The sequence below is a fragment of the Anopheles merus genome, chromosome 2R, assembly GCF_017562075.2.
Source record: "Anopheles merus strain MAF chromosome 2R, AmerM5.1, whole genome shotgun sequence".
Lineage (NCBI taxonomy): Eukaryota > Metazoa > Arthropoda > Insecta > Diptera > Culicidae > Anopheles > Anopheles merus.
The window spans coordinates 39,484,335-39,503,807 of record NC_054082.1 but is presented as its reverse complement, the minus strand read 5'-3'; the positions used below and the strand labels follow the sequence as shown (position 1 = coordinate 39,503,807).

Sequence of the window (19,473 nt, the reverse complement as noted above, 5' to 3'; positions counted from 1 at the left end):
AGCGACGAGGTACTGTGTGCGTGCGGGAACGAAGGGAAGCATGGTAGGAAATTTGCTCCAAGCGGCCAATCGTTTTGCAAAACGGTTCCAATGCCTAGACAACGGGCTAGAGCGCGCACTCATACACACACACGCGTGAGCACACATGCGATATGTTGGTAGCATGGGGAATGGAGGGTTAATCTTATCGCCCATTTCTGCAACCAACTGGGGGTTACCGTTGTTTTGTGTTGTTTGTTTTCTTTCTTTTTGAAGCCTTATCATATTAATCGAACGTTCCTGTATTTTGTGCACCTGGTCGAATGGATTTGGGGGAAGGCGAAAAGATTTTCGGTATAAATAACAGGTCGAGCGTCTTGGAAGGGTTTCAGTAGTTTGACAGGAGTTTGTCCAGAGTGTGTTTGTGTGTGTGCGTTGATTCAAATTGAACTAGAAGGAGCAGAACGCCCAAAGCTTTAAAATGCGTGTCCTTTCACTGGTGGCTTTCGGGCTCGTCTGCGCCCTAGCATCGGTTGGTGGTTACGAGACGGAGGTTGAAGATGAACTGTAAGTGAAGCTGGTTGTGTGGTGTAAAAGTGATCAATTTAAAGGTTCTATCATAATTCAGAATTAAAGAGTTATGCTTTTCGATAAAATTTCAATAATTTGAAATGGCATTAGCTCACTATTTGAGAAAAATAAAATCAAATTGCTTCGTCTAATCGGTACTAACTCATTCAGTCATTGGGCCGAGTGAAACTCGGGCAGTGTTTTTGTTCTCCGTTTCGATTCACTCGTCGCGCGAGGAAGGAGTTAATACAATGATAATGAAACCTTTTTCACTTCATCTTTCGTTTAAAGTAGTAGTTTCTTAAATGGAAATGAATTTTGTTCTTTTACTCACCTTTTGTCATTATTTCTTTATGGAGCTATTTATTTTCTAAAAATGGAGTGATTGTCAATACAGAGTAATCATTGTAAATGATAATGATATTTTTCAACAATAAATTGCGTTTTTGAACATTCCGTCTTTGATATTTGCATGAGCATGAAGAATTGGGAAATATTTTAGCATGAAAACAAACTCAATTTTAAGCCTTTGTTTTTAATCATGCAGCATTGAAACAACACTGGCGTTACACGTTCGACACGAGCCCATGGATACCCTTTGAACGACGTACTTAGATAAATTAAAAGCGATAAGATTAGAACAACGATCCTTTGTTATGGGGATATCAGTTGGAATGGGAGCAGAGGATGGATTAAAATGTTCACACCTGGTTGAACGTAGGTGTAATTAGTAATGAATTTTCTGTTCCCCTTTTGCATGCAGTAAATGTTGAGCATTTCAATCGGGATTACAAGTTTTCAAAAGAGTTTGCAGATTCCCACATGAATGAATGAGAAATTGTGTAAAATCCATTTTTACATGTTTTTCATTCGGTAATTATTATAATTGACAAGATTCCTCATGGCTGCAATGTTCAATAAAAAAACCATTATGAAATAAGTGTTTGAAACTATCAATTATGCTTTAAATGCAATTAGTTGCTTTAAATATTATACAAAAAACTATTAATTGTAAATAGTTGTGTACTTATTTCGTACAACTTAATGACATTATTTCATGAAAAATTAAGAGAAGTTATTTTTACAACAACTAATCAATTATGGAATATTTAATTCTAATTCACAAATGTTGTTGAAAGAAATGTTTGAAATCATAAAGGCTAGCTTTTATTTGTTTATGTTACCCAAATAATAGCGAGATTATTTCAGAAACATTCTCTTATCATTGTCGTACTGAGAATTCATCTTACCTGGCCGCGAATGTATCTGAGCTAATGTTACTATCTGTAATAAACGGCATTCCTCCTCGTTTCCAGGCAACGCAACACCGCTATGTCGGCGAACATGAACAACTACATCGACGTGGTGATGATTCAAGTTGGACCATGGATGAACACGCATCTGGTTCCCATGGCGCTGCCCGATGTGGTCGAAGGATTTGAGCATGTACGTATAAATTGAAAAAGAATTTCCCTGCGCTTTAGTTTTGGCTGTTTCCGTGAATTTTTTTTCTTGCTGTTTCTATAACACGTTCAACTTCTGTTCCCGTGTAGCGCCCAATCCTGATCACCTACCATGGCGAGCTGGCACTTACCAACGGCGTGTTCCACACCATCCACAGTGTGGGCCGCAATGGAAATGCCATGATGCACTACGACCGTCAGTTGCTACGCGTCGCCGTCGGAGCCAACATTCGACAGCTCGGTGTAAGTATGACGAGAAATGTGTACTGGTGGAATGTGCAACGAGGAAGAATTGTTCACCAGAATTTGGTTAACGTCTGGGTTGGTAGTTGGGTCCGCTTCTTGGAAAGTCGCTCGATAGGGCGTTGATTCAGTACAAAGTACATGAGGGCTGACGAAAAATGTATATGGTTGTTTGAACCAGGCATGTAACGCGGAAATAGTATGTGCACATCTATGTTAAATGCGTATGTGCTGACCAGGTTAGGTAAATTACCATATTTTATTTTCTTGGTACACTTGTGAAAAACCAAATTAAAATTCAAACTGTTTATACTTTTTTGATTATCTGCTATTGAATACTACCTAACGAAGACTCGCGTAAATTATGTTTAAACTAGGTTTTCTGTCGAACATATTTCCGTTTCACTTCGGTAGTGTTTTGTATGGGGAGTATCTTTTTTTCAGTGTGACGTTATAGAGTTAATATTAAAGTGGATTAATTTACGTCCGACAATAATTTTATCAATCACTCAACTCACTCTGGCTAAAAAAAACACAATTTTCACAGCTCAACGGTAAAGTCATAATAACGATTTTCTGCGTAACGCCATGATTGATACATTTCTGCGAATGATTTTGATTGATAAAAGTATGTTGAGTTATTGATAATATATTGATGCAACAATGCATAACAATTACAGTATACTTAATTCTGGAAGGGAAAGATTTACTTGATGTACATTTTCCGTTCAACTGAGTATGCAAATTTTGAATTAAAAAATATTTTGATTTTTTTAATGAACCGTTTTTGATGATTTACCAACCATGCGTATAACGTGCCTGTTTTTTGTTTTTTGCTTTGTTTTAAATGATAATATGATGATAAATATAAAAAAATGAAATAGAACTAAAATGCAATTAATCTGAGTATATCGTTCAGATTGAATAAAAAGTGGGATAAAATGTCAGAGTCATTGTAAGCGATAATAACAAATGGCTTTGCTCAGTAATCCAAAGCAATCCCGAAAAATGTATACACATATCAGAAAATAATAGAGCTTTTTTTGTCAATGTAACTGCTCCAATTAATGATTAAATCTTCTAGATCTAGTAAAAATCCTAAAAAACAGGATAAATGTTTTTATTACTTCTAATTAGCCGTTTGGGACATGTCTTAGAGCACTTAAACCACTCTTGCTTACCAGCACTTTAGGGAAGTGTGCTCTGCGATAAAATCTATGAAACGGTAACAATAATTTGCCCGATTCCTATAGATTTCAAACATAAGTGATTTAAGCCGGATTATGTCGACCAAGTCTCTTGTAGTCTTTACTTTTAATGGTCTTGGCTAGTGTTGGGTAAAGTAGCACAATTAAGTGTGCTGTGCGCACACGCACATTGCCTTTAGTGTGCTGTGCGCACTGTGCGCACAGTGCGCACTTGGAACCAGTGCGGAAGTGCTAGCACAGTGCTAGCACTTTCGCATAGTGCTAGCACAGTGCTAGCACTTTCGCATAGTGCTAGCACAGTGCTAGCACTTTCGCACAGTGCGCTCTCTGAGCACAGTGCGGAAGTGCTAGCACAGTGCTAGCACTTTCGCACAGTGCGCTCTCTGAGCACAGTGCGGAAGTGGTAGCACAGTGTTAGCACTTTCGCACAGTGCGCTCTCTGAGCACAGTGCGGAAGTGGTAGCACAGTGTTAGCACTTTCGCACAGTGCGCTCTCTGAGCACAGTGCGGAAGTGCTAGCACTGTGCTAGCACTTTCGCACTGTGCTCAGAGAGCGCACTGTGCGAAAATGCTAGCACTGTGCTAGCATTTCGCACTGTGCTCAGAGAGCGCACTGTGCGAAAGTGCTAGCACTGTGCTAGCACTTTCGCACTGTGCTCAGAGAGCGCACTGTGCGAAAATGCTAGCACTGTGCTAGCATTTCGCACTGTGCTCAGAGAGCGCACTGTGCGAAAGTGCTAGCACTGTGCGGAAGTGCTAGCACTGTGCTAGCACTGTGCGAAAGTGCTAGCACTGTGGTAGCACTTAAGGCACTGTGCTGTGCTGTGCGCACAGTATGGTGTGCTGTGCGCACAGTGCGCACAGCAGCACTTTACCCAACACTAGTCTTGGCTATTTGTGGCACAGTCGGTTTATCTATGTGACACTTTTGGAACATTCTTATATTATTCATTGGAGTAGTCGTACTAAATTGGGAAGCACATGTTGTTTTGTTACATGACTTGGCGGCTCTAACAGGAGTCGAAAGTTGAATGATTCATGGTTGGAGACATTAAGATGAAATAATTTGATTAACGAATGATAAGTAATTTTTATTACAGACTTTTCAGAAGCTGCCAGTTATTCTTTTATTATTGCTAAAGACTTCTCAGTAAGGTTTGGCTGATGAATTGGAACGAATAGCAGAAAACCTTCAACCCCACTGCTATGCAACGAAAATATTTGTATGATAATACTGCAAGTAATAGTATGATAATCTCACGTCAAACAATACAAACCACAGGCAACCGGTATTGCAGTGAGCCGTAAAATAAGATTCAATATCGTCAACTCGCCGTCGACGTGGTCGTCAAGTTGTACCAACGGTGTGCCTCGTTAAACAGGTCCTCCCGTGGTGTGCTATCGAAATGAATTATTCAAAAAGCAAGAAATTATTCTTACGCCCCCAGAGGAGGCTAGTGCGGGTGTGCATTGCCGACGCTTCGCCACCAGGACCGCCCTAGACTATACCCAAGGTGGTGGAGCTTCCACTCATTCTCAATACCCGTCGTTTGGCAAGAGTTTTTGCAAGAGAATCCTGTGCGTGGCGAGGGTTGCTGCAAGATCTGGATCAGCAAAGCTCTTCGCTGTATGGAATAAATGGAAGCATCCACCGGAAGAAGGTGTATATGCGAGTGTGATTTATTCAACGAGCAGCAGCAGCACCAGCACCTAGCTCGCGGGAACATGGTACGAGTGACTCGTTAGAAGGGTACTCGCCTCTGGACTGAGAAATTGAGTCACCTGCACCGTGACACAACAGTTCGTCAAATGCGAATGAGACGAGACTTGCTATTTCCTTGTGCCAGATTCGTGGAAAATTCTTGCGGATAACGGGTTCGGGTCTTTATTGCTTGGCAATAGGAGCGAGCTTTTATGATGAAGCTGCAACCATAGCACGGCACCACTCGCCCTCCCCGGTGTGCGTGTGTGTGTGTGGTTCGCCGGAAGAGGAAGCAGAAGAATTTATATGTTTTTTTTTTTATTTTCTCTGCACCGAACTCGTGCTTTCCTACATGCGGCGTGTGCCGTGTCTGGTGGGAATTTCCCCCCTTACCTTGCGTTGGCTCCCACTGTGTTGCGTTGGCTGGAAAATGAATTTGTCTAAATTTATCATTCTAACGACTTTCCCACAAGACACAAACACATTGACGTGCGTGCGTTCAGGTGAGTATCGCAGATGCGGTGCGTGCTGATACCGTCCTCAAAGTACCTCCGGCTCCATGCTCTTCGGTGTCATGTCGGGGGAAGTGTAAAAGTGCGTTAAAGTACACCGCACGGAGGAAATTACGCACAGTGGGTTTGTTTTTCTACTCTATTTTTTTTAAGTTCCCGTAAAGTGATGGCAAGTTTCCCCACACCGCGAAAAAGAGAACCCGAAAGCGGAGAACCTTACCGTGCCAAAGTTTCTCCCGTGCCGAAAGCCCGCTACTAGACGCGGTACCGTTTTACCACATTCGTCGTCTTGTGATTAAACAATGCTTGAAAATTTATTACCTCGGATATGCGATACCGAGAAACGAGTCACATTTAATTTGCTTTTCATCGCACGCGTGTGTGAGTGTGACTCTTTTTTTTTGGTGTTGGCTGTTGTTGCTGGAATGCCGTTTCTTTGCCTTCGAGGAAAGCCTTCCCTTGCCTCGACGGAACCGGTCGATGCGGTGGTGTGCTCCGTTATGGCCTACGGCGTTGTAAGCAACCGGGGGGAAAATAGGGGATTGTGAAAGAAACAGAAATAGAGAGAGAGAGAGAGAGAGAGAGAGAGAGAGAGAGAGAGAGAGAGAAGAAAAAAACACGGGAGAAAGATGTTGTTAAAGGTGTCGAAAGTTGAGCAAGTCGGCAGGTGGAGGACGCAAACCAAAACGCCATTAAAACCTGATCCGGGCAAAACTGGCTGATTGTGCTAGAGGGAGGTAGAATGTTGAGCCACGTGTTGGGGCAAGGTGTACCCGAAATCTTCTCCATGCTCCTTCCCACTTTTTTGCTGGTAGGAGGCGTTTGTACACCCATGCCGAGGTGTTGGCGAAAGGTGAGTGGATTATATTTTTTCGGCAAAGATACGGTTGACGCCCCGGACGAATGGACAGATGTGGTTACGCGCCTGGTGCTGAAGAGTTGCGCACCGACGATGGCTTATGCCATCCAACACTCCCCCCGGTCGCTTATCCGCTGTGCATGCAAAGGGTGCCAGCTTTCCGTGTTTATTACGCCACAGGTTTTGGGGCAGCAACCGGACGACGGGGTAGGGCTTTCCTTACGAACTTGTGCCAAACACTTTCAGGGCAATTATTGTTGTTGTTTGTGGGTTGGTGTTGTCGATTAAAGAGCGAATTGCAAGGTAAGGGTGGGGAGGTTTTGTTTATTCTTTCCCAAACGCCCACATTCTCCTTCGAGTGCGATGGCATGCAAGGGAAGGGCTGATTGTATGTGTGTGTGTGAGGGTGGGGGGGGGGGGGATATTGGAGGCAGGAATAACAAAAACGTGAATCCTACCAAGGTGTTTGCTCTTAACGCGAGTTTTTCTCCGATCGCTGCAAGTTTCGCCGAAAGGGAATGACCTGGGTTGACAGGGAAAAGGGAAAATCTTCTGGGTAGAGATTTGCTGGGACCGGTCTGGTGGTACAGTCGTCAACTCGTACGACTTAACAACACGCCCGTCATGGGTTCAAGCCCCGAATAGACCGTGCCCCCATACGTAGGACTGACTATCCTTCTATATGGTAACAATAAGTCACTGAAAGCCAAGCTCACTTCACTAGTGGGTTCAAGCAGGCCTTGACCGACAGCGGTTGTTGTGCCAAACAAGAAGAAGAAGAGAGATTTGCTGGTGCTTCGGTGGAAGAAATTATTTTGCCCACTTTCGGAAAGTTTTGGACCACCATCCACCCTCGTGTGCACACACACACACACACACACAAACACCACCCATCGTATGTGAATACTTCATCTCTTTGCTTCTGCTTTGTTTTTCACCCCCTTCCGTACTGGCTGCCAGTTCACCTACGACTACTCCGCACACATCATGGACCTGGGACCGACCGGTTTCGTCGACGTAGATGTAGCGACGATGACTTTCACCAGCGAGTTCATCATCGACTTGACGGATTTCTACATCTGGATGCAGGACTTCCGCCTAACCAACATGGGGTAAGTGTTCGCCCTGTGTGTTGTATCGTTTCTTTGGTTTTTTTTTCGTTTTTTCCGCCCTTTCAGCACACTCATCTCTTTGATCACGTTTCACGTTTCTCATAACATTACGACAGGGGTTCCTTTCCCGTCTATTAGCCCTTCCGTGGAATGGCTGTACCTTCGAGTCGAGTACGATCGGAGCGGTGTGTGAGTTATTTGATCGGCAAAGTTGCAGCAAAACATTTAATTATTAGCGAAGAAGTTTATTTTGAGTTACTTGGAGAAGTATGAGTATGTGTGCATGTCTATGTGAATGTGTGTTTTCTTCTTACATTTGTAAAGTGATTCACTCTGGAAACTTTTAAATTAACTGGCACTGAAACACGGCTGAACGAGTTACTTTTTATTTACAGTACGATTGAATAACATTGAGTGCTGTTTTATGGAAGCTATGATACTCCTAAAATTTAAATATGTGTACGTGGGCTTCTATTGCAGGCGTCTTACCACCTTCAGCCCAAGCAATCAATTTCACTCTAACTTTTATTTGCACCGATACATTTCATACATTTATTGTTTCCAATCGTGCGTTACACTGTTTGAGCCAATATCAATTTGTGAGAGAAATGAGTGTCTTGGTTTCCAATATTTGGCTCACCGGATATTGTCACCGACCGAATCAATAGTGTTCGTTCAACTCCGGCATGTGTGTGTAATATGTGGCAAAAGCTCCCGGCAACGGGTTGTTCACATTTCCATACAGTTTGATGGAAAGTGTCTCGAGTGCAATTTTGTTTTGCCTGTTGAAACTGTTAAGCTGTTTCTTACATCCTACGTACTCGCTCTTCCGTTTGCGTATTGATGGTTCACTGGAAAGGAAAGCGGGAGGAAAATGGGAGTGACAGAAAATTTATTTATTTATTTATTTATTTATTTACATAACTGCTGTCTGAAATTAATTCTTAACAACAAACCTATTAACTAAACTTATTAAATATTTGCTCGGAGGATGGATCGGAAGGATGGTAAGGAGAGGTGATGGTCAAACAGGTGTGCGCAGGAATTAAACAATCTCACAGCACGTAATAAAGGATCATTTAAACCAACTGAAGTGCGTCGATTTGGAATAAATAAAGGAGCACGAGGGCGTAAGAAACGAGTTGGAACATAGAAATGCAGGGATGAAAGAATGATTTGTGAATCCACAGCATTAGATATGAGCGAAGCAACAAACATTATTTGGGAAATGTGACGGCGTTTTGCTAATGAGTCCAGACCCAACAGATGGCATCTTTGCTCATAGTCCGGTAGGGTGTCTGACGTGTATCCGGGCATTTTGCTCACCATATACCGAGTAAATGATCTCTGCACTCTTTCTATGCGGTCAATCGATGTAAATGAGCTGGGGCACCAAACAACAACACAGTATTCCAAAATCGGTCTTACTAACGAACAATATAACGCTTTTAAACACAGAGGGTCGGTTATGCGGATTGAAAAACGTTTTATCATACCGATTGTTTTACGAGCCTTTTTAACGGTAACATCAATGTGATCGAGGAATGATAACCTGCTATCGAAAGTTACACCAAGATCTTTTATCGAGAGTATGATGATTTTTCGAGAGTATGATGAAAATGGATGTTTTTTAACGACGCAATCTAACGCGCCGGGTGAAATCCGGACGGTAGACTTGATTTGCCTCGAGCCAAACACTCAAGCATGCCATACGATACGGGTGGTAGATTACCGAAAGAAAACCCCCCTAGTCAGGACGGAGACGGCAGAGTAAAACCTGGACCTGGTTGTTCTACCATTACACTCCTTGTCTTTTGCCTGAGCGTGAAAGGAAGGGAAACAAACATATCGTTCTCCGGTGCGGAAGCGATTTCTTTTCCCTGGAATCCCGGAATCGTGTGAATTTCATTTTCCCGAACAGCTAACGTAACAATCATCGTTTCCTCCTGATTGGACATCATTCAATCGTGAAATTGTCACTACGCTTTGCTGCTGCGTTGAAGCTAATTTCAAACAACGGCCGGGTGGCCAGGGATGAGATGAAAGTAGCAGCAGCGCCAAACTGGAGGTCATGTTTTTATTTGCCGATCCCTATCGGCTTCTGATTCTTCCTGTGCAGCTCGGTAGTCCATTGCGTTAAAGCTCGTCCCGGTGCTGCACGCGGGTGGTGGTGGGAATATAATTTAATATTAAAATTCGCCTGCTTTATTTACTGGGCGATCATTTAATCCCGCTGGAAAAAGCGTCGAGTTAAAGTGGCAGCACAGAGCTGGGACCTCTGTGCCTATTTGGCTGCGCATAATGGAAGCTGCCAGCGTGTAGTATCGCCCCTTCCGATCGCTTCCGGGGCAGTGATTGTGTCACCAATGGGAAAACTTCCGGGAAACAGAATGAATAAACAAGCATAAAACTGTTAAGATAAGCAACGCAAATGTGCACAGAGCCACCCATTGGCGCGCGCACACACACACGGGCTATATACAGAGCGATGACAGTGGAATCATGCGGAACCGTGGTTCCTAATGTTCGCCGTACACCTTGGTGCCTTTGTCACCCTCGGTGGCTTTGTGGGCAGCAATCGAATTAGTAAGATTTTTATTTCATCCACTTTTTGTGCTCGTTTGTGATATCAATCTCACTCCCGGGATGGGTCCGTGTGGTGTGGCCGTGGCCTTTTTCAGCGCGAACAATAACACGCGCCCGTTCGCTGCATTGTTTGGTGCAAACGAGGAGCGCGGATCCTTTGGGCAAATAGACATTGGCAGGAATGGCCGTAACCCCGAGCCCCGGTACATGTGTATGGGGGTCATTATCGGGAATGTTTTGTATGCATAGCATGGCTGCCATACAATTTTATATCCTCCCTAGCTACCCGAGTGATGAGCGCCATTGCCACGTATGCTCAGCGTTTTAAATGCCAACAAATTGATTAATCCTCTACAATGCGTTCCATTGTGATTGCAACGCATTACGCTGCGATGGGGATAGAAGGGGCAAGTTTTATGATTGAATTAATTGGCTACGTGGGCTGCCACCGGTTGAAACCAATTATTTTACTTTAATTACTTTGGCAACTCACAGGTGAGAACGTGCTGGGGTAAAATGGTTTCAAATGAAGTTGCTGATATAGATTAAAACAGAAAAACTTGAAGAAGTGTTTAAACTATACTATTTAACAAAAAAGGGAGTGATGAGTCGAAAATAGTAAACTAATTGGTCATTTTGTTTTAGGGCTTGTAAAAGCTAATAACAGAATTATGTTAAGGGTCACTTATTGATTTACGTAGTGCTCAGGCAATTCAGTCAGTATTCATTGGCTGAGCTTAGATAGCATGCCAGTTGATCTGTTGATCTTCGATGTGGACCTAGATCTGCTTTTAGATAATCACGTTTTTACGTACGAAACACGAATCAAGTTGGTCTTAAAAGTTTTTTTTTGTTATATGACCTTTTTAGTAGAATTTTCAACTTTAGCATAGCATGTAGAAATAGATTGTTTCCAACTAACAAATTGCCATTGTTTATTTTGCCATTTAAACGATTCAATTAACATTACAAAAAAACATGATTTCAAATGGCCATTTGAAGAATCTTCTATAATGAACGAAAAATCAGAATTTTTGATCATCACATGAAATAAAAAATATAGTCAATACATAACAGCCTTAGAACAAATTGAGCAATGAAGCCTTAAAAAAAAGAAAATATTAACTCAAAGACTGCCATCCTTCGAAGAAGGCATAATAAGTAATTAGCTGTGAAAATTGTGTACTAAAATTATATGTTCATTCCTCAACTTTAAGAACTTTAAAGATTATTTACAAGACTCTTTCGATAACATTCTGAATACATTCAGATCATGAGCTAATGTAGCATATTTCGAGCATGCATGTTAATTGTATGCCATTTAACCATGTTCAGCAATAAAGTGTTTTTTTTTTAAATTTATTTATCTCGCATTTAAGAAAACGCTTTTACCAAAAGCCGAACAAAGGCTCATGAACAAAACCACGCCATCGCATCGATCGCTCGGCAGTGATGAGTGTAAACTTTGATTGTTTAATTTTGTTCGTACAACCGCATCCATAATTCACGCCCCTGTCAATAATGATCCCGGACCCGGGCTGCTGCCGGCTGATCCTGTGGCCAATTGCTTTGGACAGTCATTATGAGCGGCATCATAAAATATTAAGCGTGGGATAACATATTTATAGCGGCCACAGACAGCCACATATGTCACCGAGCTCGGTAAAAAGCGGTCAGTTGATCTGGTCCTGACTGTTAAAGCCATCCCGGCCGCTAACGAGAGGCTGCTTTAATCACCGTACGATAACCCGGACCGGGCGTGTGTGCTGGAGGGATGCCGATGCTTGCAAATAATGTACGGACACAGACACAATGCGCCACACTTGACACTGGCAGTGCGGACCCAATCACACAAAGCCGAGTGGTTGTTGTGCTTTTGAACGGGCTTTAGCATGCTTTTAACCTGATTGAATGGGTATAATTGAAGTTGAACCCATTTTTTGTAGCACTAAAGTGATCGCACCGCTACGAGAATCGGGCAATTTTTCTAGACAAACCACTGCAATGGTTTCAAATCGTTATGTTTCATAAACTAACCGCTCAAGTGCGATCGTGTTTATTGCGTGTTAAATGGAGATTTATTTAAAGTGCGCTTAAACGTAGCTGGCACTTCCCCAGTTACGGTTCCCAGTTGAAGAACTATTCCCATTTTGGTTATCTGGGTGTGTGTGTGTGTGTGTGTGTGTGTGTGTGTGTTTTTTGTCGCTCGTTTAACTGACGTTCAAGATCGAGATAAAAAAGTTTTCCAGCCAAAACTGCACCGTTCAGCACGTGTTAGTTTGGTAGCGGGAGAGACCGGAAGTTACTGCGTCTGAGCGCTGGAAGGCGGGGGGGGACTACTGCTGGTTTGGGTGGCATAAAAAACTGTGCCCCCCAAAACTCGTTCGCCTTGCAAAAGTTTCCGTACTATCGACAGGCGGAATCTCGCAAGTGATGGAAGTGTCCATTGCTGGACAAACGTGATCTTTAGCCACTCCGGTCGGACTGGATATTATCGGGGAAGTTTATTTTATTGTTCGTTTTATTTACTTTTCATTGGCATCGGTGGAAGGTGGGACAGCACGAATACCGAAGTGAAGCTGCTTGTCGCTTTGAGTGTAGGAAAATATGCTACCGATCACGGAATGTGTTGTTCGATGTGGTGTGGTGGTAAAAATAATACCACTCAAACATACATACACGTATACAAAAAACAAACACACATACACACACATACATTTATCTCTTATCCCCTTTTGCGAGCATGTACAACAGTACAAATACGGGCACGAAGTGATGTCGATTTTTTCGTCATAAATTTTTATCCTTTCCTCGCTGCGGGCCAGAAGTGCTGTGCTGTCGTACGTAGGATAGATTGAAAAGCTCTGCTTGGTTGGAATTCGAGCAATTCGTTCGATAGTGTTCATCTAGGGGCACGTCTGTCAATCAGTGGCCGAGGAAGCATTCCGAGCGTACGGGATTCGTTCGCAGCGAGTGATAAAACTGCCGGGGCCAAATAGCAAATGGGTAGCATAAAGGACAAATCATCGTCGCAATCGCCGTCGTCATCTTTTCGTCTTCACCTTTACCACAGTACATCATTCGGGCCAAATCGGTCCGTCAAATTGCAAACGGTTTCGCCCAGCTTGTCGCCGTTGATCCCTGTTGAGGGCGTGTTTTGGCGGGCCTCGAGCTGTAGCGTTTCCGTTTGCTTGCCGGGCTGTACAAAAAGCTTTCCATTGCTTGACGTTTGGATTAAAACAAAATGCTGCACAAATGGGTTGTCGCTGCCGTTGGTCTCAGCTAGCAATTTCCAGCTCCATCCATTCATTCGTGTCACTGTTTCGACACTGACAGTGTGATTACTTCAGCTTGTCATCGATTATTGGGCGACCGACCTACCTACCGAAAGGAGCTAACACTGTTCTGTTACGATGCGTTCCATTGCAGCAACCTAAACATTCGCTTCCGCGGTAACATTCTCGTCGACTGGATGACCAACATTTTCGTCAACATCATCACGACCGTTTTCCGCAACACGATCACGAACGTGGTGTCGAACGGTATTCACGACTTTATTCAGGCAACGCTGGACGAGATGAATGGACGGCTGCGTGGTCGCGCAATGACCGAGCAGGAAGCGGCTGTGCTGATTGAAAATCTGAAGAAAATGCTTACCAACTAGAACCGTACCGGGGGGAAAGGGAACGTGTCGCTTCTATGCACGTCAGTTGCTTCGTGGTACATTTCGTGTTGGTTAAATGAATGGTTGAGATGACTGTTTGTTTTTTTTTCTATTTTCTTGTTAATAAACTTGTTGCAGTAGTACTATGCTTCCCCCGTACGTTGCCGATGTATAGTTTCCGTAGATATGTGAAAGGTAAGTATGGTTTATTTTACTATTGTTTTTTTATTGTGGAGATGTTTTGAATTAAAAAAAATATTTGAAACTTTTATCATCTCGATCATTCCAAGAGACCAAATTTGAATCAGCAAGCAGGGCAGAGTTTGGGTTACACTTATTTCGTTTTAAAAGCAAAGGCAGAGTCGGAGCCTTTGATTCCCTTTACTAAGCGCCTAAAGGTATGCAAGATTGTGTTACTCATTTGAGTTTTATTGACATTGGTTGTTCTACAACCTTTTAAATGATCTAAAATTTGTAATGTTACAACGAATTGATAAAAAAATAATTGTATGGATACACCGCTTCGTCCTACGCTGCTGGAAACCATTGTAACGTAATGTACTGGAATCGTTTGGTACTCTTTTGAACATTAGACTGTTGGAAAATATTTCATGTGAATTTTAATATAGTTCGACAACAGATCCCAATGTGCGTATGCATTAAAATATTAACAAACACAGTGAATATGAGAGTCCGAGCCTGTGTAGGTAATTCTAACGTATTACGCCCGGGAGGTTATGCAATGCAGTGATAAATTTGGATAGATCCAAGGGCGCTGTTAGAATTGCATTTGAACCGTTCGGCAGAAGATCTGCCTTTCGAACTTACCTTTTCTGAAGCAAAACACCTCGTGTTGATGATCATTGTTATGTCATCTTGTATGAAGCTCACGGTGCAACGAACGTTTATTATTAAAATACTTTATTTACAGGTTTGGTTTTGATTTTTCAGCTTTCCTCCGTAGGTGTAAGATGTAGTAATGTGGAAGGTGTTTGCTTTCCGGTTTATCGTCAATATTGTATAAAAAGGAAATAGAATATACTTTCGGTAAATAAATAAACTTAACTGCAATTTTTCTACCGTGACACTTTCATTCCGACCATGATTTCTTTTCATTTGCTCTTACTTGCAAATGTTTTCCTAAGATTTGTTTTTTTCTCTATTCATTTTTAAATTTAAATTTACGTTCCTATCTTCCCACCAGCTTTGTATTCGCAAATCCGAACTATAGTTTACAGGAAAATACATACAGACAGGCTATTCACGGCACGTTATGCTCGACAGTACAACCAGCTCCTTCGAAATCTCTGCCATTTGTGCTTACGCCAAACGTTCTTGTGTAATAATTTTGATACCTCATCTTTGGCAAAGGGAAACGGTTTCGAACTTACTGCTCAAGCGCCACTCATTTGCTATCAATCCTTTTAGAACGTAAAATTTGTGTATACTGTCATAAAAGGAAACGAAAATGGGTCCACTTTAAAAACGTTTTCCCCAGTATGAGAGGTTTTGCTATCCAATTTGCATGTTTCACGCGAGAAAGTGAAGCCTTTCGCTTGAAGTTTGTTGTTATGAGCAAAACGCGTTTCCCATCGCGCCGTTTGCGTGGTTTTCATTTTGTTTTACCCTGATTACCATTTCGAAATGGATCCATTTGCTGGATCAGCATTGCAACGAGGGCGTACCGGTTCGGTTTTTTGCGTGACAGACAGCTGTCAGACGAGTCGTTTCGGGATTCACTTTTGGCAGGTTGGATGGCAAGAATGAGTTTGGCATGTGTACCGCAACGATGCTCCCAACACTGTGTACCGCTCAGCCATGGTCCAATCGGTAGCAGTGCTGGTAGCAGTTGTCTCAACACAGTTGCAGTGGACTGGACTGATGGGAGCTTTTTTTGGTTGATCACGCGGTACAGATTACACTAATGATGATTTGATGCTACCTGTGATGTCAACCTATCTGTTACACTTACCTTACAGAATGTGAGTGTGTGTATGTGTGCCAAAGGTGTCATAGTTTTTCAGCAAAAATAAGGGTTTCAAAAACAAATCTCTTGGTAAACGTTTCCTGAATTACCTCACCGACGGTGTCCACAAGCAAACCACCAACCATTGGCTGCGAGTGAGCGAGCTCGATGAATTTTCCTACAAATTTGAACTACAACTCCTACACTCCGGCACGCTTCGCATCATTACTTGATTTACTTATCATACATAAATACACCCACCAATAGTCGCAACATTTATACAGTTCTGTCCTTAAGATTCGTGCAGCAAACGGGCAACACACAACGGCTTGTTTGCTGACGAAGTGCCATCGACATCGTTCCACTTGGCTTCCTTGCCGCTGTCGAACCCTGTCGTCGCTTATTAGATTGTAATTAACAATTTCAAATTGCACACAAACGATTGTTTTCCTTACACGCATACTCACACACAAACGCGTACACGTTGTACGTGCACACGTGCGCCTGGGTCACTGGTCACTTAAAACGGGTTTCAATTATTGCCTTCTGCTTGATGCACCATGGGCCACCATTTGGCATGCTGACCATCGCACCATTTTCCATTAGTGGTTTGTAAGATCTAGTTTAATACATTTCCTTTCGCTCATCGCCTCACACCGTCCACTGGATGGTTTGTTTCATTCGTGCTAATTACGTCCTACGAACTAGAGTTTTTTTCCTTTTAGTTACAGTTTGGCTTACGATAAAATTCGAACAATGATAATACAACAAAACTGCACCACCGCACACTGTAACGCATGGCGCGGGCTCGGCAGTAGCATGTTGTGCTGTACCATCTTTAACCTACTCTAGTGGGAGGTCACCCCTCTGCCATAACCCAACCTGTGAGACAAAAAAACAGACACACACGCGCGCACACACACACACCTGCAGCTTATCCCACTAAAGCATCCTCACGGTACAGCTTCCAAAGTCCGCGCGGTTCTGATGATGCTTTCTTCACGCCGGGCGCCATGCCCGCTTTTCGCGCAGGTACGCAATGACCCGTCACATCTCATGATGCAAACACACACACACACACACACACCAGTCTTGTTTTGGACAAACGATAAGCTCCCGGTTGTTGACGGTTGCTCGCAAATGCTAAGCGTCATCCCCTGCAGGATCATGCCCCGCGCCAACCACCTAGCAATGTCTCACTCGTTAGATTGTGTTGGCAGTGGCGGACTGTGTTTTGCCGTGCCCGTCCACGGATTAGCCCGGCAATGTTCCGGTCGTGCGCGACACATTTCATTTGCGCTCGAAACGTGTGCCGCCGGTCAAGAAGGTTTTGCCGTTTTTTTTTTTTTTGGTCTGCTTGCTTGGTTTTGTGTGCTTGCTTGGTTGGTGCGAGCGAACGAAGTTTAATTAGCTTTCGCAAACTTGTCTCACAGATACACCAGATCTTTGTCCAGAGCGCTCGCCCCACCGACCTGCGGACGGTGGAGCGGAAGTCGGGCTGCGGCGGCGGCGGTGGTAGTGGTGGTGGTGGTGGTGGTGTGATGCTTCCTTAGCAGGATTATGCTGTAGTTCTAGAAACAGTACGTTCGATTCGGTGGACACATGACGATGGTGTCCTCCAGTTCACTGATCGTTGGTTCCTTGTTTTTTAGGATGGATTGCGGGTGTGGTGGTGGTGGTTGCTGATGATGCTGCTGCTGCTGCTGCTGCTGTCCCGGATGGGTCGAGGAGGAGGAGCAGATTGAGGAGGCGGATGACAACTGCTGGGACGGGTGTTGCTGCTGATGCTGCTGCTGCTGCGCGACGCCGTGGCTCTGCCCCGTGCCGGTTCCTGGCGGACCAGACGTGGCGATAAGCGCCGGCTGCGAAGGAACCGGATGTCATCCGTAGTAGTACTGCGCGTTGGTCGCCCCTCTACTGAGGCTGCGGGGTGTGTTCCCATCGTGATCGCTCGACAGGCGGCGTAACGTTTGCGTGCCAATTACCGAGCCGCCGAGGAAGCCGGGCGGAAGCTGTTGCGATGGCTGGTGTGGCCTCGGCAGGGTCGTCATGGCTGCCAGTGGCGTCCTTATCGTACCTGGTTCCAGAGGAGAAAGGGGAATTTAGTTGCATCCGAGGGGTAGAAACAGAAGGAAAGCAGAAGGAAACAAAAACGAACAATCTCGCTAGCGTAAAACAACAACAAATAAATGGTACACATTATTTCCACCATCTTCAAAATCGATTGTTTCCTCATTTGTAGCCTGGCAGTGTGCTTAGCTCTTTAAACCCTGGTTTTCTTTTTGTGCACACCCTTTTGCGTCCACCATTTTTTTTTTTTTTTGGGAATGTTTTATTTTGCAGCCAACATTCCAGCGTTTCCAAATTCCCAACCCTTTTTAAACCAACATTCTTCGGGAATTTCGGGAGACAGAAAATCCCCAAAGGCAAGGGTTGTGCTGGCCTGGGGCATGCTCGTAAACTGTCATACCTATTCACCTTTCGGGAAGGCAGCCAGCCCGCTAATGCCAAGCCCTTGTGCATCGAGCATGGATTTTTAGCTAATTAAAGCATCACGCCCCAAACAACCGATGTTTGTTTCAGTGTTGTCACACACACACACACACACACACACACACACACACACACACACACACACCACACACACACACACACACACACACACACACACACACACACACACACACACACACACACACACACACACACCACACACACACACACACACACACACACAAACACACACACAAACACACACACACACACACACACACACACACACACACAAAACAGGAAAGGGAGCATTTTCCTCCAAAACGACTTCCACGCTGCTGATCTAATTAAACAGCTATGCTCGCTAAACAGCAAAAAAAGTATGTCGCCAAAAGTGCTCGAAAAGAGTCGACAACACAAACACGGCACTGCAAAACAATGCGTAGCTCCTCCGCAGCCGCTCGAGGCGCGCGGACGGGGTGAGAATGAATTAAAATATTATTCTAAGCGAGCGATGAAAAATTAAAGTCAAAGACAGCCCACCCGTCCAGGGCCACCCAAGAGCGGTCAGAAGTGGTGTGTCGGTGCGTGTGGGCGTGTATGTTTACCGGTAGCACACACAAAAAAAGGAAAGAAAGAAGGTAAAATTAGTATTACAAGCATCGTAACACCGGCAGCGAGGGTCTTTAAAGTATGTTTGAGTAGCGTGGGAGCGAGTTTTATTGTTGGCGTTGAAAGGTCGGGCCACACCGGACGACCCAACCAAGAAAAGCTGTTGGGACAAAGGGTAAGCTTAGTCAGGGCGGCTTTCCGTGCCCATTTTCCGGCCGTGTAGGTTAGCAAAAATTGTTAAACACCACTTTTGGCTGTGCTCGAGTTAAAGTCGAACTTTTAAGGGTTGGAGGGTGCATTAAGTGTGCTTGTAGCAGAAAATGATGTACATAATTTATCGACAGCCGTAGGCAAATGCGTTACAACGTTGCGTTACACCGGTTGTGTAGTGGTTGTTTGTTAGTTTTAATCGGATGAGCGGTGTAGTCGGTTGTAACTATGTTAAACATGGTCCAAGGTATGGTTGAGTATTGTGCGAGAATGTTGGCTTAGTGCTAGAGAGAT

General features: G+C 43.9%; 2 protein-coding genes across 7 annotated transcripts in view; one reads left to right on the top strand and one right to left on the bottom strand.

Annotated features, from left to right (window-relative positions):
- Positions 1-354: 354 nt before the first annotated feature.
- Positions 355-14,057, top strand: LOC121603670 (mite allergen Der f 7-like). Its single transcript, XM_041932752.1, has 5 exons — positions 355-546; positions 1,866-1,995; positions 2,103-2,255; positions 7,497-7,648; positions 13,664-14,057. The coding sequence occupies exons 1-5, from the start codon at positions 461-463 to the stop codon at positions 13,896-13,898; spliced, it is 756 nt and encodes a 251-aa protein (XP_041788686.1). The 5' UTR covers positions 355-460; the 3' UTR covers positions 13,899-14,057.
- Positions 14,058-15,012: 955 nt separating this feature from the next.
- The window catches only part of LOC121603668 (protein eva-1-like), a 90,306-nt gene continuing 85,845 nt past the window's right edge, over positions 15,013-19,473 (bottom strand). For all 6 annotated transcript variants that reach the window (XM_041932745.1, XM_041932749.1, XM_041932750.1 and 3 more), the window contains exon 11: positions 15,013-17,941. In XM_041932745.1, coding sequence (XP_041788679.1) covers positions 17,745-17,941 — 197 coding nt within the window. In that variant the 3' untranslated portion in view covers positions 15,013-17,744. The remainder of the gene's footprint in view (positions 17,942-19,473) is intronic.